The 22,781-nt window shown below is 53.0% G+C and overlaps 1 protein-coding gene across 10 annotated transcripts in view; it reads left to right on the plus strand.

The window, feature by feature from the left end:
* EHMT1 (euchromatic histone lysine methyltransferase 1) overlaps window positions 1–22,781 on the plus strand; it is a 126,042-nt gene that overhangs the window by 42,257 nt on the left and 61,004 nt on the right. For all 10 annotated transcript variants that reach the window (XR_012496030.1, XM_074331464.1, XM_074331466.1 and 7 more), the window contains exons 2-4: window positions 9,696–9,762; window positions 17,935–18,491; window positions 22,306–22,477. Coding sequence is in view for 9 of the 10 variants with exons in the window: in XM_074331464.1 (XP_074187565.1) it covers window positions 9,696–9,762; window positions 17,935–18,491; window positions 22,306–22,477 (796 nt within the window). In the remaining variant the exon portion in view is untranslated. The remainder of the gene's footprint in view (window positions 1–9,695; window positions 9,763–17,934; window positions 18,492–22,305; window positions 22,478–22,781) is intronic.

Consider the following 22,781-nt stretch of genomic DNA (forward strand, 5'->3'; position numbering starts at 1 on the left):
CTCCTCTTCTGGCTGAGGAATATTCCATTGTCTGGACCACATTTGTTGATGAGCACATGAGTTGTTTCCATCTTTTGGCCTTCGCATAATGCTGCTGTGAAAATTTGTGTACAGTATCTGAACGCCTGCTGTCAGTTCTTTGGAGCATACACCTAGGGGTGCAGTGGGGGGCCACATGGTAATTGTATAACTTTTTGAGGAGCTACAGACTGTGTCCACAGCAGCTGCATTATTTTGCAGCCCCACCGCAGTGGATGCGGGTCTCAGTCTCTCCACAGCCTCACCCGCACTTGTTCTGGTCCCTGTGTTGGATCGGGGCGTCCCGTGGCTGTGGTGACGCGCTGGCACTGTCCACAGTCCTGCCCGCTGCTGTTGGGACATGGCCAGGACCTGCCTGGCCCTGGCTGTCTGTCCCCTTATTCCTGTCATAAGGAGCCTTTACAGCTGCCCCCTTTCCCTGAAATCTCAGTGAAGCACAGTTACTAAGAACTCACAGGAAGTTGCTCTTCTATTGACGTGCCAAATCGGCAGAACTTGCGAGAAGGCTGACTGAGCTCTGGAAGAATCTGTAAATGGGATAAAGTGAGAATTGTAAAACCAGCAGGCTGATCCTGCTCATGGTGCCCGAGTGTCAGCGGGAGGCCCCTCTGGCACCCGCACAGTCTGCTGAGGTGTGCCCCCCTTTGGGCACTTGTGTTGGCCTTGTGTCGGTTTTTACGTAGAAAGGAGTTCTTACAGCAGGAAAAAAATGAGAAGACGTTCTTTCCGCTGTCAGCATCTTCTGTGTCTGGAGAGGAGTCAGATGGCCTTGTACCTTGGCCTGGCGTGTGCCCCCGACGTGTGTTAGACCACAGTGAGGATGGTCTGGGCTCCAGTGAAGGGCCCGTGGACAGCTGGGGTGCTGGCCGCTGAGGGAATGGTCGTGCGGGCGGATGGGGCACCGCTCCGACGCGTGTGCAGTCCGTGCCGACCGCTGGAGGGCTAGGACACATCAGGAGTCTGCGCGTCGGGCTGCACGGGGCCGGCCAGGGGAGCTGGCCCTGGAGTGGGGCCAGACGCGCTCTAACCAGGCCTTTGGACGGACCGCCCTTTTGGGAACGGCTCCAGCAGTTTTCCAGCGTGGCAGTAACAGGGTTTCTCAAAAAGGAAGCAGCTGCTGCTGTTGTGGAGGGCGGATGGCCACAAGGGCTCAGCGCTGGCCCGCTGCTGCATTCACTTGGGGCCAGGACACCTGGGGCGGGCTGGGCACCAGGCACCGCGGCACAGAGACTGGGCTGGTGTCTCCCAGCTGAGTGTGGGGTGACTGACGAGGAGGAGTGTGTGTCCGGCACGGGCAGCTGTGAGGATGCCTTGGGATGTAGTTACTGGCTATTGAACAGTAATGGTTGTCGGCGTCTCGTGGCTGCCCACAGCCTCCTCATGGTGCCCTGGGGTTTGTGTCCTTGTTCCCACTTTAGTCAAGAGGAAAGTGAAACGACACGAGCGGGGTGATGTGCTATGGGCCCGCGGCCGCCTCTGAACCGTGTGGTGACGTCGGTGTCTGGACTGGAGTGGGCCGCGTGGGGCAGCACTCATCTGACCGCGGCCCACGCTGGCTCGTGGCTGTTCTGGGGGCCACCTGTGCCTTGAATCGGGTGTCTGCTGTATTTTAGATCCAGATTCTATTATAATTTTATGAAGAATTTAAATTTCCATCATGTATAAAAACAGACTACTATTGCATGACAGTTGTCAAGATTTTGTCACATGGTGTCTATCTTTTTTCTTTCCTTTTCCTTTTTTTATTTTTATTTTTTGTCATTGCTCAGGTATCTTAAAGCATGCTATAGATGTCATGAAATTCTTACCTTTAAACTCTGAGTATACATTTTTTTAAAAATGCAGACATTTTTTATGTAACAACAATGTCGTTTTCACATCTCATAAAATTTACAGAAATTTCTTGGTTATCTCTAACCATTTTCAGATTTCCCTCCAATTATGTCATTTTGTGGTTGGTTTGTTCAAATCAGGCTCCCAGCACTGACCAACCTTACATTTGGTTGTTTATCTTCTCAACAGTCTCTCCCCTTGCTGTGTCTTTCATCCATCCATCCGCATGGGGAGGAGACTGTGTCCCACACTCGGTTCTGTCACTGGTTTATCCTGGGCGCATGTTGCCCATTTTGCTTTCACACTGATCGTCTAAAGTGCAACATGACGTCATACTGAGTGACTCCCCGAGGTTTATGATGAAGAGTTTCACGACACTGAGCACGTAGGCGTGGGACTGAGTCATGGCGTGGGACTGAGTTGTCCTGGTTTTGTAAGGTGCTGTTCACTGTCCCCAGTCACCACCACGAGCTGGGCACAGCTGGTGGACAGGCTTACGTGAGGCCGGCCTGGGTGGACACAGCTGACCACAGCCTCTTGTAGCCCCCTGTCCCTGTTGTGTCCTGCTGCCACCGAGCCATTCGGATTTCTGATGGAGTCCAGGTATTTTCATCTTAGTTGACTCGAATGAAATTAAAGGAGACGGAGAGCTGTGTGCCAGTTTCCAGCGCTGCAGGTAGAGGTGAGCGTCTCCAGTGTTATGTCGGGTTGTGTGCCTGTGAGCGCCTGATGGGGCCAGGCGCACCCAGACCGCCCCCCTCGCCCCCTCCAGTCACAGACACACGGTCACATGGAGGTCCCCTCCCGCAGGTGCTGCTGTGTAAGGTGGGAGCCCGCAGCTGGAGGGCCCGGCAGAGGTCCCCGAAGGCAGTGTCACCCAAACTGGATTTTGTCGGTAAATCCAATTGTGGCGGTTGTACTATCCCAATTCAGAGGAGACTGAGGCGTGAACTAGAGTCAGCTGATTTATGGTGCCAGGGTGCGTGTGCTGTCTCCAGTCGGGAAAGACGGCCTCACAGGACACTGCGGCCCCAGTCCCTGTAACGCTCCTGCCCGACACTCGCCACTTACATCTGGGAGCCTGTTCCGGTTGTGGCTGCGTTTTGTGTTTGTTCTTCACAGACCGGAAAAAGGGCCCAAATGGCATGGCTTACTTCATAGATGCTTAGGGATTGGGGTTCAGAGTGGGAGAGGGCCCTGCTCTCCCCTTGGGTTTCACGGCGCCCAGCACATCTTTCAGGAGATAGGCCATGTGGCCCAGGCCAAGGCACAGGGGGCTCGCTCACTGGTAACAGTGCCAGGTTCAGGCTGTTTGCTCTGGCCCTGGTGGGGGCAGGTGGCACTGGGGCACAGGAAGGAGACAGGCATTGTTTCCGTGTGGCCACTGGGAACTTGGTGGCGACCATGGGTGTCCCTCCTGGAGGCCAGCAAGTCACACGGCTTTAGTCGGGTCCGTGAGCCTGGGGCTTCAGCCAGAAGACTCAGGGCGTGTGCACTCGCACCTCTGGCGGTCGCTGTGGGTTCCCTGGGCCGCAGGCACACAGGTGGCCTGTGCTGTGGTCTGGGCGGCGCATGCTCGTGTCAGTGGGCTGGCCTCAGACTCCTTGGGCCAGGCAGTTATAGTGGCCCGTCCATAAAAGAAAGGTGAGGGAATGCGGAGCCCACATGGCATGCAGGAATGGCAGCGTCGCCATGAGCGTGACGCCTGGGTGATGGCAGCCTGCAGCTGTGGCCGTCTCTGGAGAAACAGGACTGCGGAGCGAGTTCCAGGTCCGGGGCAGCGAGAGGCAGCTCCCGGTCTCTGTGGAGCGGCCTGTTGAGGGGAAGTGGGAGATGGAAGGGAGTTTGTTCTCATGTTTCAGAATTTTTCCAATGCAAATTCTCAGCTGCTTTGGGTATTAATTGTGTTTTCCAAATTTAGGAACTAACTCTCCTTTTTCTGCCAAGGGTGAAAAACAAAAAGAGACAAAAGAGGGAAAAGCAAATCAATCAGCTATTGGAAGGATTCATTCTTGCTCTCCCCACTCCTTTGGATAATTACTAGTGAAATTGGTGTTGAAAATAGCCTCAAATTAGGGGGAGGACGGAGCAGTGTCCATCTCCGAAGCCTCTTGGACTGGACGTGCATTCTACCGTAGAGTGCCTGGTGGTATGCCTGGGCCGGTGTGGTGTCTGCGCTTCTGCAGGGGCCACGCCGCCTCTGGCCCTGACCTTGGGCAGAGACCTAAAGCAGAGAGTAAGTGGCAGGTTAGAATTTGACGTTTCTCTTCCTTTGGCAAGAACCCAAACATGTCCACTCTGAGCGAGAGAGGCCCTTCGGCCTGCCGTGTGTGTTGGTGCTGTGACACGGCCTCCAGGAGTGGGGTGAGTGGGAAGCCCAGTGAGCAGTGTGCTCGGGGAGGAGTGGGCTGCACTGTCCTCAGCCTCCCGAACTCTGACATGGAAAAGCAGGGTCATCTGTGGAGTCACAGAGACAAGGTTAGCAAGTGGCACTTAGCACGAAGGTAACAAGTTTAGAGGGCTTTTCTCCTCTTCCTCAGTCTCTTGCTGTGGTCGGGTACTTTCAGCTCAGGTAGGTAACATGTGAAGGCGCCACACATGCACGCACGGTTGGGTAGAAATACTTTGAGGCCAAGGTGGGAAGGATGACAGTTCGTGGGAGAAAGCCCACTTCGTCCCCGCCCTGGGCTGTCTCACTGTTCACACGGCTCTGCCATTTACAGCCATGCCCTTCCAGTCCAGTTCATCCCAAATTCTTTCTGAAATGCTTTGACTTCAGGTGTGTGTGTGTGTGGCAGTTACAGAGTGCACCTTCTGGACAGATGTGCTTAAAGCAGCATTCCGGACGAAATACACGGATGGGGAGGGGCTGTCCCCCCGGAAGGAGCCTCTCTGCAAAATGGCTGTGGCTCTCAGTGGGAGGGTCCCAGGAAGTGATCGCGCCCTGGCATCAGCACCAGACGAGGGGCTTAGGCCATGGCTTCCTGCGGCCGTGTCCCCGAGCCTACAGCTTTCAAGCCCAGTATCAGAGCCCAGAGCGCGCTCTGTGCAGACACAGCAGTTTGGGGTCCCTGTGCCCGGTTGCTTCAGTGTCTGGCTTTTGTCCTTTTCGGGATGACTCTCCTGCAGTGTGTGCCTGTCTGCCCCTCCCCTCGCGCTGGTGTGGCCTGGCTGCAGGCGCCAGCCTCGGCCTCGTCCCAGTGATGGCCGGTGGGGTTTGCCGTGGACCCAGGAAGACTAGGGTATCTGGAAGCAGCTTCCCTTTCTGGCCACTTTCAGGCTTTTTCTTTTTCCTCCTAAGTGAGGATTCTGTTTGTAGTTCGTACCTGATTGTGGAGATCAGACCTTCCCTTCGGATCGTTTCTGGTGTGCGTGGTACGTTAGAAGGCATATGTGAGGAGATGGTTCCAAAGCAGTTGGCGTGTGTGTGTCTTTGTGAAATAAAGCCACGTTGCACTGGACTTCAGTACTGAACGTCTTGAGAAGAGCAAAGCTTCCCATGAAGGTAAGCAGCAGAGTCCCCAGTGAGGTGGCCACACGTGCTCCTGTCACGTTTTCCTTTCTGACTGGTGGCCCTTAAGCCCCTTTTGATAGTTTCCCTTTTCAGTGGGGCTGTCAGCCCGGTCCTGAGGGCATGGTACGCACAGAGGTTTGGTGGTCGTGCTGTGACACCTCCTGGCCACCGAGCTTTGGAGGTGGTCTCTGTGCTTGTTACTTTTGTCGGCAAGACGTGGACATGCTTCGTTTTGATTCGTCCAGGACGTGTGCAGAGGAAGTGGAACTCTGCTGTTCTCTTCAGACTGCTGGGGGACCTTGGGCTTTGCGACATTGGACGGACGGCAACAGAGTGAGCCTTCTGAGATAGCTGTTCCAGGGGTGTCACCGCAAGACGTTGTAGGCGCCTCCTAACCTTGGCATCATGGGGACGACTGACGGCGCCAAGTACGTGACGCCGCAGCAGACTGAGCACCTGTGTGGCCGGGGCCCTGGGGACGGCAAGGTGCGCGGAGCTGGGCCGGGGTGGCCGGTGGCTCCCTTCCCATCCCCGTCCCCAGGCAGCCGTGTGCAGGCCATGGAGGCCTTGTCTTTCTCAGGGACCCAGGCCCAGTCCCCAGACCTGGCTCTTGTTCCGGTCTTTAAAATTCAGATCGATAAAATCCTTCAAATCCTCCCACGGGCTTGTCTCTGACTGTCGTCGCACGATGACCCAACCTCTGTCTAGCCCTTCTTTGTCTTTGGCTGCGGGGACTCTCCTGAAGGTCACGTCAGCGTTTCTGTGGTCGGCCAGCGGCCGTTGTTGATGTAAAACCTCAGCCATGGTAGAAACGGGCTGAGCCTGGGTTTGGAGCCTCACGGGTGGGCTGTGCCGTGCGGGCCTGGGCACGGCCTGGCCCTGTGCCTGACTGCTCCTGTGGGAAGTGCCTCCCCTCAGGTGAGCTGTGCAGGTGTGGTGAGGGGCTGGCGGGCTGACGGCTGCATGGTTACGTACCAGGGAGGCGTACTCTGCCCTGGATGGGATCGAAGGTACCCTCCTACCCATGTTGTGTGTGTAACAAACTATCCGTAAAAGGCGTCAGATACCAAGGCAGTGAAATTGAAGTTGACTGTATTGTGATGCACGATGTCTGATGCATTGTCATTTCATGTTAGATGACAAAGGAGAAAGGACTACTTGTGGGTGAGAAGTGCTGCCCTGTGAGTGGCGCACGTGCGCACTCGCACACACACACACCCCGTCCTCTCCTCTGAACCACTCAGAGGTTCAGTGCAGACTCTGTCCCATCCCCACGGTAAATGACTGATGCAGGAGCCTGTACCCCAGTGCAGCTGTCAGTCGGCACCGAACTTTGTCTCCTACACAGCTGCTCCCCATTCCGACGTGCACTCGTGTGCTTGTTGTGTCTTTGTTCTCCTGTCTGGGGCAGCTTCTCAGCCTTTCTCTGGTGACATGCGTTTCTGGAGTGCAGCCCGGTTGCTTTCTAGAAGATCCCTCATGATTGGGTTCAGTTTGTGTTCTGGTGGCAGAAGCAGTTTGTGTCGATGGCTCTTTGTCCACGATTGTCACATGGTTCAGGCTTCTCCACTGTGGTGTTACTTCTTTCCCTTCGTGATGGAGAAGCATCTTCTGGCAGGACACTTGGAGACACCGCGAAGACCCTGTTTCTTACGATGCTTTCACCTGAGTGTCGGTGGTGCTTTTTCACTTCCAGCGGCTTCCGCCTTTTTTAGTGGCTAAAGGAGGGCAGAGCTTCCCGTTTCCATTTGCTCTTTGCCCCGTCACTTAACACTGGTGTGGACTCGTGTGACTGCCATGTACTCAGTGTGTTACAGTCTGTTCCTCTTACTAGTTGTTTGGATGCTGCAAATGTCCCAGGCAGGGCAAGTGGGCGTTCCTTCAGTCTTTTCTGTGTTCTTGTGACATGTCCACCAATTTTGAGTCCTTGGACACAACTCAGTTTCTAAACTCCCATCTGCCCCCCACCCAGTTGCCGCCTCCTGCAGCTGCAGCTCTTTGGGAGAAGTGACCCACCGGCCTCCAGACTCGTGCTTGCTGCTGCGGAGCTGGCCTGGCCTCGGCCGCCGTCCCCTCCAGCCCTGCCCCCTGCGGATTCCCTCCTCTTGTCTTCGTCCCCTTCTCTGAAGTCTGCGCCCCTTCTGCAGCCTGCCGTCAGCTAAGGCTCGGCTTGCGTGCAAAGCAGAGCTGCTGCCAGGACTTACACGCCTCTGCCCGCAGCCCAGCCAGCGGGGCCTGACGTGTCCAGCAGCTGTTCTGTTTGGTTCTGCGTTGCCAGTACAGGCTTTGCTGCTGGGTCAGGCCCCATGTTCTCTCTTTAACCCTGTCTGGGGTGATGCAAACCATGTTCCCTGTCTCCAGCTCACAGAGAGCACCTGAGTCGGGAGCTTTCGGCGCCTGCCCTGGTCGCGACCTTGGACTTCTGCTCACAGCCCGGCTGTGGCGTTCCTGTCCTCACGCAGCAGGTGCTGACTGCATGCGGGTTGCTCCCCAGAGCCCATCTGGCGAGCCCGTCCATCTGCTGCCACATGCCACACACCGGGTACTGCCCACGTTGGGGACTGTCAGAACAGGAGGGTCCCTCCTGGTAGGCGGACGGTCAGGCTCGGCCGTGTGTCTGGTGCAGGTGCCACCATGGGGTTACTGAGGCGGGTCCAGGAGAGGCTGTCGGGTAGGATGGAGCTGGCCTGGTAGGGTGTGAGGGGCAGCAGAGCCGGGCCCTGTGGCTTCACTGTTCACACTGAAGACTGGCCTCTTCTTGGTGAGGTGGGAAGCCTGTGAGTGCTGACCCTGCAGGAAATGCTCCCCACTGTCTGGGACGAGGCCTCAGGGGCCCCCGGAACTTGTCCTGTGTGCCTGGCGCCACATTCTAGCTGCTGTGGCGGAGCGGTAAGAGGGATTGCAGAAGGGGCAGCCAATGCTGCCTTCTTGGAGCATCGTGAGAGGAGCGGGTGCTGGCCACTGGCCTTTCATCCAGGCCGCTCGATGGTGTGGGCAGAGCCGTTGGCAGCGGCTGGGGGAAGGCCTGTGAGACCACCCCCCCAGCTGCCCCCGTCCCTGCTTATTCACTTCGCAGCACCCCTCTAAGCTAACCTGTGTGTGTTTCTTCCTCAACTGCAACGGGTCTGTGGTGCTCCCGACAGGACCGCAGCCTCTGTCACCTGTTGTCTGTTGCTTCCTGGCTCTGACGGCGGAGACACTGCTGGGGGTTGGCCTGGCCTGAGTCCGGCTGCTCCCTGAGGCCAGCTGCTCGCTGATTGTACTTGGCCTCGGCCCACGCACAATGTCTGACCTCTTCCCCTCCTGGCAGATGCAATGCTGACAGGACCTCACCCCTGTGTGTGTATGCACGTGCCTCTAGGAGCCTGGTCCTCTCAGGTCCCCTGAAAGAATCTTTGGGACCCCAGGACCCTCTGCTTGAGGGCCACACGTAGACCCCCGGCCAAGCTAGAATTGGCAGGAGGCATATGGGCCGCGCTCACGCCCTTTTGGCCTGCCTGTCTGGGCAAGTTCAGCAAGCTGCTGCTGGGAGGGAGCCTTCTGGAAGCGCTGAGGAAGGAGGCGTATCCTTGAGGTGGTGGGTGGTCTAGGGTGACAGGGCAGGGTCAACACTGCTCTTAGGAGCCACACTTGGCACCGAGGGAAACCAGCAGTGAGCCCAAGGTTCAGTAGGGACATTCTGAGGGCACTTTGTTCTGTCTTCTGGAGGAAACCTTCCAGAAGCGATACAGTGTTCGGGGAGTTTTCCGGCACATTCTGTAGGGCAGGGCCCTTGCCGACCCCTTTGCTCCCTGCAGACATGCGGGTAAGAGCGCTTGGGATTCTGGTCACTTTCCACCCAGACTCTGACCTTCCCAAAGGCAAGAATTTTGTCAGAAGATGGTCCCAGACACTTGTACAGTTCATGCCTCTATATAGCAGAGCAAGTGTTAGTGATGGGGGGATTTCATGTAATTCTCTTCATGATCCGTTTCTGTGACTTTTGGCAGGTCGTTGGGCATTTGGGATTCTCAGGCGGGTATGTCAGCAGCAGGAAACCCGCAGACAGTTTGTGGTATCCCTGTCACAGCACTAGGGCCGTCGTGCAGGCGTGTGCTGACCATTCTCATTACAACATCGTCTCCAAAGCATAGCGAGTATGGATGCTGCCGCCCGCTCCCAGTACCACCCCTCCCGGGGGTGCCAGCTGTCCCTCCACCGCGAATCACCTGTGCTTCTGACTCACACGGGGTCCCATTCGGAGAAGGCACACTGCGAATGTCCAGGCCGCTGGTGGGAACCCAGGCTCACAGCTGTTTCTCTTCTGCAGGCCGTCCCGGCGAAGGGGGAGACGAAGCAGGACCGCTGCCTGAAAACCGAGCTGCTGCGTGAGGAAGGTAAGGGCGCCGGCCACTCCTGGGCCTCCAGTGACTGCACGTGACCGGAGGACGTGCTGGTGTCGCGTCTTTTTCCTGCCCTGGCTCCTACTTCTTTGCTTTTTCAAAACTGGGTTTATTCTCTAGTTTCTCATCTCGCCTTCCTAGACAGATACACAGGCACGCACACAAGATGGCGAGAAAGAAAAGAAAAATCTTCTCAAAGAGGGAAAAGCAGACATTTCAGGTACACGCAGCAAACTGAATGTGACACACAGGTCGCACAGATGTTAATGGCGGCTTCATTCACAGCACTGAGAGCCGAGACCACTCAGGTGTCCCTCACCTGGTCAGGGTGGCATGTAGGTGGCAGCAGAGGTTGTGGGCAGAGGACAGCATGGCTTGTGAATGGAGCCACACCCATTCACAGGCCGTGGCTGTGTGTCGTCCTGGGCAGCAGGAAACGGCCTTGGGGACACGCCCTCCCGGCCCCCCAGGCCTTTTCTCGGGCAGGTGGTGCTGAATGATGCCAGGCGCCGAGTCCCCCCACACCGGCCCTAACCGAGGCCTGCTCTCCCCTTCCCCCTGGCGGCAAGCCCCCAGCAGCCCTCCACCTCCTGCCACCACATTGTTCCTCGCCCTTCAGTGGGTGCAAAGGGGCATCGTTGTGTTCGGTTTGCATTTCCCTGATGACTAGTGATATTGAGCATCTTTTCATTGCTCCTTGGCCATGTGTGTCTTCTTTGGAGAGATGTCACTTGAGATCATTTGCCTGTCTTCAAAATTGGCTATAGATTTTGTTGTTGAATTGTCAGAATTCTATATATATTAGAGATACAAGTTTCTTACCAGATACGTGATTCGCAAATATTTCCTTTCATTCTGTGGCTTGTCTTTTCACTTTCTTGATGGTGTCCTGTGAAGCACAGAAGTTTTTAATTTTGACGAAGTGCAGTTTATTTGATTTTTCTTAAGTTCTTGTGCTTTTGGTGTAACATCTCAGAAATCCTTGCTTAGTGGAAAGTCACAAAGATTTATGCCTGTGCTTTCTTAAAGTTTTATAGTTTTACCGCTGACAGTTAGGTGTTTGATGCATTTTTAGTTAATTTTCGTATATGGAGTACAGTAGGGTCCAGCTTCATTCTTTTGCAAGTGGGTCCCCAGTTGTCCCAGCACCATGGGTTGAAAAGACCCTTCTCCCCACAGTGCACTGTCCTTGCGCTGGTGACGGGCATTCAGCTGCATGTGCGGGTGTGTCTTGGACTCTCAGTTCCATCCCACAGGTGACAGGTCGTCTTTCCTTTTGTTGGACCCGCACCCTCTTCTGCTGCCACTTTGAAGTGGGGGATGTATGAGGTCTCCCACTGTAGTTTCTGTCTAGTTTTTTGCCCAGACTGGGTCCCTTGACTTTGCCTGTGAGTTTCAGGATCAGCTTGTCAGTTTCTGCAAGTGAGCCAGCTGGAATTTTGATGTGGACTGTTGAATCTGGAGATGAGTTTCAGGGTGTCGCTATCTCAACAGAGTGGTCGGTGTCTTACAGGCTGTGAACACGGGGTGCTTTCTGTCTGTTACGTCTTTTTTAATTTCTCTCAATAATGTTTTGTAATTGTCAGTGCACATGTTCTTGACTTTTTTTTGTTAAATATACTCCTAAGTATTACGTTTTTGATGCTATTTCAAATGGAGTTATTTTCTTTCATTTTGCTCATTGATACTGTATAGAAATATAGTTTGTTTGTTGATCTCATATCTTGCAACCTTGCTGAACTCGCTTATTTCTAATAGCTCTTTGGACTTCCTTGGGAATTTCTATATATAAGGTCATGTCAGCTACAAGTAGTTAACGTCCCTTTGTCTGAAATCTACTTAGTTTAATGTGTCATTGGAGCTTTCGTCTGCTAATGGCTTGTATGCTGAATTTTTTTCTCGTACTTTTACATTTAACCTGTGTCTTAAAACACACATGTAAAGGGTTTCTTATACATACCACATAATAGGGCCTCACTATTTTATCCAGCCTGACAGTCTCAGCCTTCTTATTGGAGTGTTTAGGTCATCGATTTGTTTTGTTTTAATTGGATCGTGTTGTCCTTTTTTCCTTTGTTCCTCTGTTACTGCATTCTTTTGAGCTGAATATTTTTTATGATTCTTTTCCTTATCATCTCCTCTATTGGCTTATTAGCTTTACCCCTTTCTTTTTTTTCTCAATGTTTGCTCTTGGGCTCACAGTGTTCGCCTTTAGTCAGTGTACCTTAAAAATCATTATGCGACTCTGTGTGTGATACGTTATTTTAAACATAATTAATTCCATTTCTTCCTCTTGTGCTTTGTGCTGCTATTCCAGGTTTTACTTCTACAACTGTTATAAGCCACAGTACACATTGTTATTATGTTTATTACTTTAAACATTCGGTTTTCTTTTAACAAAAATTTTTAGTGAGAAAGTAAATTCTTATAGTTCCTCACATGTTTATCATTTCTGGTACTCGGGACTCCTTTTCGTAGAGGAGTTGCCATGTGGTGTCATTTCCCTACCACCTGAAGAACTGCGTTTAACATTATTTGATGTGCTTTTCTGCTGGTGACTAATTTTCTCAGCTTCTGTTTGTCTGAAAATACTGTTTGAAGGATATTGTGTTGGGTATAGAATTTTAGGAGAATAGTTTTTTCCTCCAACAGTTTAAAGATGTCCCATGGCTTCCTGCTTGCTTAGTGTTGAAGCAGAAACGGGGAGTCATTCTTACCGTTTTCTCTGTATGTGCTGTCTCCTCTTATCTGATTGCTTTAAGACTTTCTCTGTCACTGGTTCTCAGCAGTTTGATTATGTTGTGTTTGATCGGTTTGTGCCTGTCTTGCCTGGAGTTCAGTATGCTGCTTTTGTTCACTGATTTTATTGTTTTCATCAAATTTGGAAAATATTTGGCAAAAAAACATTTTCCAGCCATTGTTTTTTCAAATGTACGTGTTTTTACTTCCTTCCATTGTGGGCACTGCAAAGTCTGTTTTGAAATAATCCCGCAGTTCAGGTAGGCTTGATTCACTTCTCAGCCTTTCTTCTCTCTGGGCTTACTTTGCATAGAGTCTGTGGTGTGTCTTCAGGTTCTCTGATCTTTTCTGTTGTGTCTGGTCTGATGCGAGGGTTGTCTTATGATAACTCCTTGCAGATCCTGTTTCCATGTTTACAGCTTCCACTTGGGTGGATGCGTGTAGTGCGGGTATCTTTCGATCTTGTAGTTTTCTGTGTTCATAGTCTCCTTTCAATATTTGCAGTGCTATCTATAATAGCGATTTTTAAAATTTTTTTTAAATTTAAAATTTTTTGGTGGGGGGGAAGGGGAACAGGACTTTATTGGGGAACAGTGTGCACTTCCAGGACTTTTTTTTTTTTCCCAAGTCAAGTTATTGTCCTTTCAATCTTAGTAGTGGAGGGTGCCGTTCAGCTTCAAGTTGTTGTCCTTTCAGTCTTAGTTGTGGAGGGTGCAGCTCAGCTCCACGTCCATTTGCCGTTGTGAGAGGGCACGCTCCAAACAACTGAGCCATCCGGGAGCTCAGTGGCAGCTCAGCTCAAGGTGCTGTATTCAATCTTAGTTGCAGGGGGTGGAGCCCACCATCCCTTGCGGGACTTGAGGAGTTGAACTGGCAACCTTGTGGCTGAGAGCCCACTGGCCCATGTGGGAATCGGACCGGCAGCCTTCGGAGTTAGGAGCACGGAGCTCTAACCGCCTGAGCCACCGGGCCAGCCTCTAATAGCAATGTTTAACATGCATACCTGCTGGCTTCAGCATCTGTCACTCATGGGTGTTTCATTGACTTTTCATTATGGATTCTCTTGATTTCTTCATCTCATAATTTTTGAATAGTATAGTTGGTGCATTGGCTATGATGTTGGATTTGGTTATCTTTTTTCCAAATAAATTCTTGGGCTTTTTTAGGATACTTGATAAATAAACTTGCAGACGAGTTTGGCCTCTTCTCAGCCTATTTACAAACATTTTTAGCACTGAAAAGGAGCAACATCCCATCAGAGGTTGGTTTGTTGTTGTTACTTGAGGAATTTTATCCAGGTAACAGGTGGAGTTCAGCCCTAGTACTCAAACAATAGCCATTTGGGATCTCGACTGAAACGTCACTGAGAACCTTCTTTCACTTGGTCAGACTCCTGTTGCTCGACTCACATGTGTGACTGAGGATTGAGTTTTCTGGTGTGTGAACAAGCAGAATCACTCTATTTATTTAGTTTTTCTTACCCACACGTTATATTTTTCAGTGTACAGTTCTTCACCCCTGATTATTTTGTATTTTCTTAGACTGTTGTAAATGGTGTGTTTAAATTTTTATTTTCTAATTCTTTATTGCTAGCATATAGATTTGCAGTTTATCTTTTCTAATTGAAATTTATTTTGAGATAATTATAGGTTCACATGCAGTTATAAAACTAATGACGTGAGAGCTCATGTGCCCTTCACCCAGTTTCCCCAGGTGGCAACATCTGTAGCACATTCTCCACCAGGAGCTCGACACTGATGCGGTCATGCTCAGCTGCCCCAGTTTTTCAAGTACTCGTTTGTGTGTGCATTTATCTCTGCATTTTTATCACATGTGTAGGTTCATGCGTCCACCCACTGTCAAGATACTGAGCCTTTCCATCACACGGTTCCCCCAACCCACCCTGTTACCCTGTGTCACCACACTTCGGTCCCTCACTTCCATCACCGTGCATTTTATCCCTGGCAGCCAGTAATCTGCTGCTTAGTTCTGCAGTCTTTTCCATTAAAATATGTTACATAAATGGCATTGTACTGTATCCTGCCTTTGGGATTGCAGTTTTCTTTTCTCTCAGCACGATTCTTTGGGTCTCATCCAAGTCACTTCCTGTGTCGGTAGTTTGTTGTTCCTCTTTGTCCCTGAGTGCGTTCCACATGTGGACGGGCCAGTTTACTTCCCCACGTACTGGCTGAAGGACATGGGGTCGTTTCCAGTTCTCATCTGTCAGAGTGAGGCCGCTGTGAGCATTTGTGTTCACTTCTGTTTGGTCATAACTTTCCATCTCTGGGATGGATGCTCACGGGTGCTTTTGCTTTCACAGGTAAGTGTGTATGTTTAGTTTTATAAGAAACCACCCAAACTGTTTCCAGCACATGTGCCCCGTTCAGTTTCCCAGCACCCACCGTGGGAAACGAGGCCCCAGTGTCGCCCACCCTGGCGTGTCCGTCTTTTATTACAGTGTCTCTGGGTGTGAGGTGTGGGGTCTCCTCGTGGGTTACATTTGTGGCTGGGCGGTTTAGAAGTTGTTGGCTTGAGGAAGTGCAACTTTATCAGTTTTGCTTTTAGGGATTTTTGTGCTTTTGGTGTAAAAGGTAAGACAAGTGGCCTAGATCCCGATCCCGAAGGTTTTTTGTATTTTTTTCTAAATGTTTCCTAGTTTTAGATCTTTTATCTACGTTTCTTTTTTATTTTGAGTTAATTTTTATGTAAGGTCTGATGAGGTTTAGATCAAGTTCCTTTTTATAATTAATCTTTCCAAATTCAGTCATTGCTTCGGGTAGCTTCCATACTGGTTACTCTGGCTTTGTACAGACAGGGTCCTGTCAGCTAGGAATAGATTACGCCGCTGCTTTCTGAGCCTCTTGTTCCTTTTTCTTGCTTGATCGATTGCACTGAGCGGAATTTCAGAATACTGTGGGATACAGACGCTGGAATTCCAGGTGTAAGAACCTTCTTTACTCATGCTCTCACAGCACTTCTGCACAGCGTATGGGCTCCCCCACTCAGCAGTTCTCCACTTCTCTGAGACGCCAGCTCCTGCCCTCCAGTTCATTTGCCTTCCGACACTACCTCCCTGGAGATGGTGTCAGATGCCACACGCTCAGGGCTCAGTTCTGCAAGACTGCCCCCACTTCAGAGGGCAGCCACAAGCCAAAGGTCCCCAGGACTTCTGACCAACTGGCTGCAAACTGGAGGTTCCCCGGGACCCCTGTTCAGGTTTGGTAATTTGCTGGAACACTCAGAACTCAGGGAAACACTTTACTTATTGTTACCAGTTCATTATAAAGGCTACAACTAACAGGCAGATGGAGGAGATGCACAGGGCCAGGGGTAGAGGGCGGGGCACGGGCGTCCACACCCTACACCCCACACTCTCCCTGCATGGATGTGCCCCCAGTCTGGATGCTCTCTGAGCCCGTGGCTCAAGGGATTCACCGAGGCTTCATCATGTAGGCCTGCTAGGATAGGTTAGTAACTCAGTTTCCAGCTCATCCCTCTCTCCGGATGTGGGTGCTGGGCTGAATGTTCTAAGCTTCTGATTGTGGCTGACACTTGCTGGTGACCAGCCGCTTCCAGGAGCCACGCAGAGTCTCCTCATTAGAGCAAAAGATACTCCTGTCACCCAGGAAATTGCGAGGCGTTTAGCAACTCTGTGTCAGGAGCCAGGGTCAGAAAACCCAGTACCTTTCTGCTTACGTCACACTTTGTAATCAGATTCGTCTTTTTCCTGTTACCGTTGCGAGTTATGCCTTTGGTGTGTCCCCAAACTTCTCCCTGTGTCTAGGCCGTAAGTCTGTTTCCCTGCGTGTTCCCGTGTTCACTGCGAGGTTTGCAGGCCGTCCAGGGTGAGGCTCCTCAGCTGAAGAGCGCACGTGCAGCAGCAGCAGAGGTTTCGGAGGCCGGACGTGCGGGTCCCGCCTGAGTTCCCAGGGTCAGACCTGCAGGGCTGGACTGGGGCTGGTCCCGCTGCAGCCGGCGTCCGCGGCCACCGCCTGGCCTGACCGTCGGGAGCCTGTGCCGGTGCCTTTGCCGCTGTTTCTGCCTGACTTCAGAAGAGGCCTGTGGCGCTGCTCGGTGCCCCGCTGACACCCATGGGACATCACTGAGTTTATAGATTGAATTTGACGTGACTTGACATCTTGGTGTTTTTGTCATCTATTGTGGATCATGAAATGCTTTAATTAAGTTTTCTCCTCCTCGGAGGCTTTGGGGAATCTGTGCTAAAAGTCTGCACCCCTTGCAGTTCTCCTGCTTTTGTGAACAGTGTCTTCTTTCCCCTCTTGTACTTTCTACTTCATGCTGGCGTAGAAAAATGCCTGTGGGTTTTCTCTCGATTTCGAGCTCAGCCGTATTGCTCTTGTGTTTTAGCTGCTAATTCAGTCTGTCTTTAAAAGTGAGCGATTGTGTGAGGTGCAGAGGACGGGTTCCATCCCGTCATTTCCAGTCCTGGGTCCTCATTTCTTCCTGTCCCTTTTGGAGGGCCAGTTCTCCCACCCTGTGTTAGCACTTGTCTGTTAGCGGATGGCCTCAGGTTGTTTCTGACCGTAGGTGGGATTCATTTAATATGTCTGAACGAGCGTGTTTGCTGCACTGTGTGCGTTGTCACCTTCTCCAAGCTAAGTAAGTGCCCACCTGTGGTGGGCTTTTCAAAATTAGTCATCATGTTTTCATTCAGAAAGTACTTACTGCGTCACGTGCCAGGGCCTGTTTGTATGCTCAGGATGCAGCAGGGGATCGGCAGACAAAACCCTGCCTTGTCAACTTTCACTCTAGGGGTGGGGGGACAGCGTACACCATGCCTGGCGAAGCGTGGGAGGCGGAACCTGTAGAGTCGGGGCCGGGGGACCATGACTGGTGGGGCCTCGACTGCGATCTGCACCCTGGGCCGTATTCCAGGCCTGAGAGCTGCAGTCATTGAGGTTACACGTGCTTGTGGGTCTCCTGATGGGAAGTACAGTTCTTTGTGACCGACCCCGACCGGTCAGCCAGGGTGTTACCACAGCTTCAGAGCGGGGCTCCGGCTGCACACATGAGCGTAAGGCCCTTTCGGGGTTTAGGACCCGTTTCCTCTAACTACTTTTGTGAAGCTGCTGTGGAAGCCTCGTTTTCTCTCTCGGCCGTGCCCAGGCCGGTGCCTCAGCCTGCGCCATGGTTTATCTTGTGCCTCTGACTACAGACTGTCCCTTGGCAGGACTGCAGGGTGACAGGCAGCCCATTGTGTGGGCTCAGGGCAGACTCCCCTTCTCTGACCTGGTCTTCCGCAGACTTCACCATCTGACTAAACTGAAGGTCTAAGACCGTGTTTTATACTTAGTCCATCTGAATGTACATGTTTGTACGTGAAGTAGACGCCAGTTCCCAACAGTTTCATGTGAAATTGTAGCTGTGGTGTGAGTGCAGCCACTAACTCTTCTCCTCTGTCCGCAGAGCCCTCTATGGCCGCCGATGAAGGCCCCGCCGACAGGCCGGCAGGAGAGGTCCCCGTGGCCGCCGATGGTGAAGCCAATGGGCCCTGTGAGCGGAGCGATGCCAGCAGGCACCTCAACTCAGCAGAGCACACTCAGGAAACTGCACACGGCAGCCCCCCGGAAGGTACCAATAGACTCACCCGGATCGCGGAGAACGGGATTTCAGAAAGAGACGCTGAAGTGGGGAAGCAAAATCATGTCCGCGCTGACGACCTCACGCAGACCGCTGTCGTCGGGAGCAACGGGCTCGTGCTGAGTAAAGCAGCCCCGCCGGAGCCGCCCTCGCGGGGCCCCAGTACTGTGGCACCTGCTCTGCCTGGTCATGCCGCAAAAACCCTGCCTGCAGCGGCCGGCAGAGGGAGGACTCCCGGTGCTTTTGCTCAGATGCCAGCCACAGTGCCAGCCAAGCCCGGGGACGGGAGTAGAGACGCAGAGGACAAGAAGCCTCCAGCCCCAGGCGCTGACGTCAAGGTTCACAGGGCACGGAAGACCATGCCGAAACCTGCCCTGGGCCTGGTAATGTGCCCGTCGCCGGGCTGCTGTCGCGCCGCTCGCGCTGTTTCCTCTGTCTCCTCTTTGGGTGTGGTGATGGCAGATGGACGACTGCACAAAGGGGAAGGGTCAGGGAATAGCAGTGGTCACCCGGCTGGTGGTGGCCTGGGGGCTGTGAAGGGTCGGGACAAGAGCGGCTCTGCAGGGGGCCCCTGTCGGCCACTCCCCGGGCTTGGTCTTGTAGCTGCTCCTGCCTGCCTGGACACTGCGCCTCCTCTGCGCTGGGCCTGGCGGGTGTCCTGCCAGCTTCACACCCACCCTCCCCTGTCTCACTGGGAAATGAGTAATAGGAAGTGTCACAGATGGGAGGGGACAAGGGACCGCACTGAAGACACGCCCAGGTCTCCTTCGTCCTCACACTCAGCCACGACTGGCTCAGGGTTTTGTTGAGGACAGGTGGCCTTTCCTGAGTTCGCACTGGGCGCTCAGGGTTTGCTGCCAGCAGCTCGTCTCTCTGTCTGTCTGTCTGCAGTCACGTTTGCTCTCCCAGATCCCTGTTGTCTCGGCGCAGGGTGAAGTCTAGGTTTGTGGTCAGGCCCCCGTGGGAGTGCATGGGCCTGGCATCGCTGGGCAGCGTCTGACATCAGTCCGATCATCCGGCGTCGTGGGCCAGCGTGCTGTCCTCTTTGCAGCCCTCCCACGGGCCTGTGGGACAGACTGCGGGTCTGGGGACGTGCGTGGATGGCTGCTCCCTGCGTCTAGTTCCTCACTGGCTCTGATGTTCTCGCTGGTCATTCCGCAGGTTGATATTTTTAGTTTTGACAACTATTTTTTCATACTCAGACCTCCAATTGGCCCTTTCAGTTAAGAAAGCCATGCTTTTAGCCGTGTCTTGTCCTGTCCTTCCCAAGACGTTAGTGAAGGTTCTTTTACTGTCTGGCTTAACTGCTGTCCTGTTGGACTGGGCACCTCATGTTGGGGCGACTCCGCTTTCTCTCTGGGACTTTGCAGTGCCTGACTGAGCCGTGACTGGGGCGGGTGGGGCTGTGCTGTGCGTGAAGGGAGCAGTGTCTGCTTCCTGCCTTCAGACACAGGCATCGCCGGGCGTGTTGGAGGCAGACTGAAGCTCTTCACAGAGCTGCTGAGTCACGTTCAAGCAGAGCCCTTCGTGCCTAGGGTGGGCTGCTGGTGGGTGTTGGGGGGGCTGTCACAGAGCCCTGCAGGATGGGCCGTGCCCACAGCCCCACAGCCCCAAGCGGGACAGACGCAGTCCTGACAGGCCCACAGGGCTGCTGAGTTCTGGCTGAGTGGGTCCCCTGGGGGAGGCCGTGAGAACCCAGCTGCATGGGCTGAACCCAGGCTGGGCCCCAGCGGCATGTTGGCCTGACTCAGAGATGGGGACGCATTGTTTTTAAAGTGTGGTAAAACACGTGACACATATCATACTCTCAGCCACGTTTTGGTGCCAGCTCAGTGGCCTTAGGCGCAGTCTCACGTTGTGCAGCCACGCCCTCCATCATCTCCAGGACTTTCTCATCTCCCCAAACTGACACCCTGTCCCCATTAAACACTCACACCCACCCCTCCCCAGCCCTGGTCCCCCATCTACTTCCTGTCTCTGAATCTGGCTCCTCTGGGGACCTCCTGTGAGGGGGTCCTGCAGGGTTTGTCCTGGGACTGGCTCGTTTCACTGAGCACAGTGTCCTCAGGGTCCATCCACGTGGTAGCGGGTGTCAGGACCTCCTTCCTTTCAGGGCTGTGACGCTCCACTGTGTGGAGGGACCCCGTTTGGTGTATCCGGTCCTCTGTCAGTGGACACTGGGGGTGCTCCCACCCCACCCCCGGGCTGCTGTGGACGTGGGGTGCAAATCTCCCTCTGAGACCTGCTTCCAGTTCTTTAGGTGCCTACCCAGGAGTGGGATCACTGGGTCACAGGGTAGTTCTGTTTTTAGCTTTTTGAGGAACCTGCATATATAATCTTCCACGGCGGCTGCTCCGTTTCACATTCCCCCCAGCAGTGCACGAGGCTTCCCTCTTCTCCACATCCTCGCCAGCACGTTTTTGTTTTGTTTAAATTGAGGTATAATTGACAATTTTGTTTTTTGGTGTGTTTTTTTAAATTTTTTATAGTAGCCATTTTAATGGGTGTGAGGTGGTATCTCAGCGTGGTTTTGATCTGCATTTCCCTGATGACTAGAGACGTTGAGTACCTTTACATGTGCTGGTTGGCCGTTTGTGGTCTTTGGAGAAATGTCTATTCAGATGCTTTTCTCATTTTTCAATCGGGTTGTTATGTTGAGTCGTTGAATTCTTTGTGTATTTTTTATATTAATCCCTTATCAGATATATGACTTGCAAATATTTTCTCCCATTCCTTGGGCTACCTTTTTACTCTATTGTTTGTGTCCTTTGATGCACAGAAGTTTTTAATTTTTTAAAAAATAATTTTTATACGCATCACCTTGCACATTCCTTTGCAAAAGTGAAGTTTTACCCCCTGAGGATAGCTCCCTCCCCCTTTCTTCTGCCTCCCCTCCACTCTGGTTCAAGCCGTTTTTTTCTCAGTCTAGTTGTGTAGGACACAGCTCCGTGGCCCAGGCTGGTGTTATGAGCTTTGCGCTTCCCCGTGGCTGAGGCAGTCGGTTGCTGGTCGCTGGTCAGCCGCTTACAGCAGCTCATGGCAGCTCTCGCCAGCTGCCGGCTGCTCACGATGGCTGCCAGCCACTCACGCTGGCCACTGGCTCCTCCTGGCAGCACACGGTAGCCCATGGCAGCACAGCAACCCGGGGCAGCTCATGCCAACCTCTAGCCGCTCACGGCAGCCCAGCTCCAGAGAGAGCCGTTGTTCACAGTCTTAGCTATAGAGGGCGCAGCTCACTGGCCCATGTGGGAATTGAACTGGCGACCTCAGCGTAGGAGCGCGGCGCTCCAACCACCTGAGCCACCGGGCTGGCCCCAGAAGTTGTTAATTTGGAAAAGTTCAATTTATTTGTTTTTTGTTGCCTGTGCTTTGGGTTTTATACTCGAGTTCATTGTCAAGTATGATGTCATGAAACTTTCACCATTTCGTTGTGAGAGTTTTATAGTTTTAGGTCTTTGATTCAGTCTGAGTTTTTGTATCTAGTGAGGGTCCAACTCCCTTCTTTTGTGTGTGGATGCCCAGCTTTTGCAGCCGTGTTTGTTGAAAGATGCATATTACTTGACTATTTATTCCACCTACTGCGTGCCTGAGGAAACTTGGTTGAATCGCATTGGGTTTGGGACAAAACCATCTCAAGGCTGTAGGGGCTGGTGGGTCGGGCAGTCTGGGCTGAAGGCAGGGCCGGGCTCAATGTTGGTATTGCAGGTGCCCGAGTCCTGGAAAGCTGGGGATGGAGGCAGAGTTATGAGCTGGGCCCCGCCGTGAGTAGGGAGTTGTTACAGTGCCATGTGGCACATACACCATGGGGCTTTTGCATGGGGCCGCCAGCTGTGATCACCTGGCGGGCACCTTAGGAGAGCTTTCTGATGCTGCCTCCCGGGTGTTTTTAACTCGGTAATAGTTTATTACCGAGCGCAGGGTCTGGCGTGGTGGGCAGACTTTCTCTGTGCGGGGCCAGCTTGAGAATACGTAGGTGTTGCCTCAGGCCGTCACTGCTCTCCTTTACTGTACAAGTGTCAACACGTCCTTGGCTCACACGCTGACCTGGGTTCCTGGGGCCAGGCGCAGCGTCGTCCTCTCTCAGTAACTACTCGGACGACGGGCACTTGTGGGGCCAGGAGCTGTACTTTGGGCACACTGTGCCAGTGGCCATCTGCTTGTGCGTACTTATAGTTGTTCGTTGTCTTTGTTGTGAAGCATGCAGCCAGCAAGGATCCCCGAGACGCTCGAGACCACGAGGATCCAAAAGAGGAGATGAGCAAAACCATTTCTGACTTTGGACGACAGCCGCTCTTACCCCCTTTCCCACCCCTGCACCAGTCGCTACCTCAAAACCAGTGCTACGTGGCCACCACAAAGTCACAGACAGGTATGAGGGACCCCCTGGCTGTGTGTGCCCTCTGAGTGTGTATGATAGAGCCACACCTGCTGAGCGAGAGTCACGTGTGACCGGTGTGTGTGTTCGGGGTAAGCGACGGGTGAAAATTGTGTGTGACGGGCGTGCGTGTGCTTGGGGTAATGACGCTGGAGTCGCAGGGCCAGGGCCCCCCATCGCCTGCACAGGGCCGTCCGACGTCTGCTCTAAAGCTCCTCGGATCCCTAGCGCGCCTTCTCGGCTGGTTGTCAGCCCCATGACGAAGGAGGTTGTCTTTACTGAACCCGCACTGCCGTGT

Source organism: Rhinolophus sinicus, linkage group LG04 (genome assembly GCF_036562045.2).
Source record: "Rhinolophus sinicus isolate RSC01 linkage group LG04, ASM3656204v1, whole genome shotgun sequence".
NCBI classification, from domain to species: domain Eukaryota; kingdom Metazoa; phylum Chordata; class Mammalia; order Chiroptera; family Rhinolophidae; genus Rhinolophus; species Rhinolophus sinicus.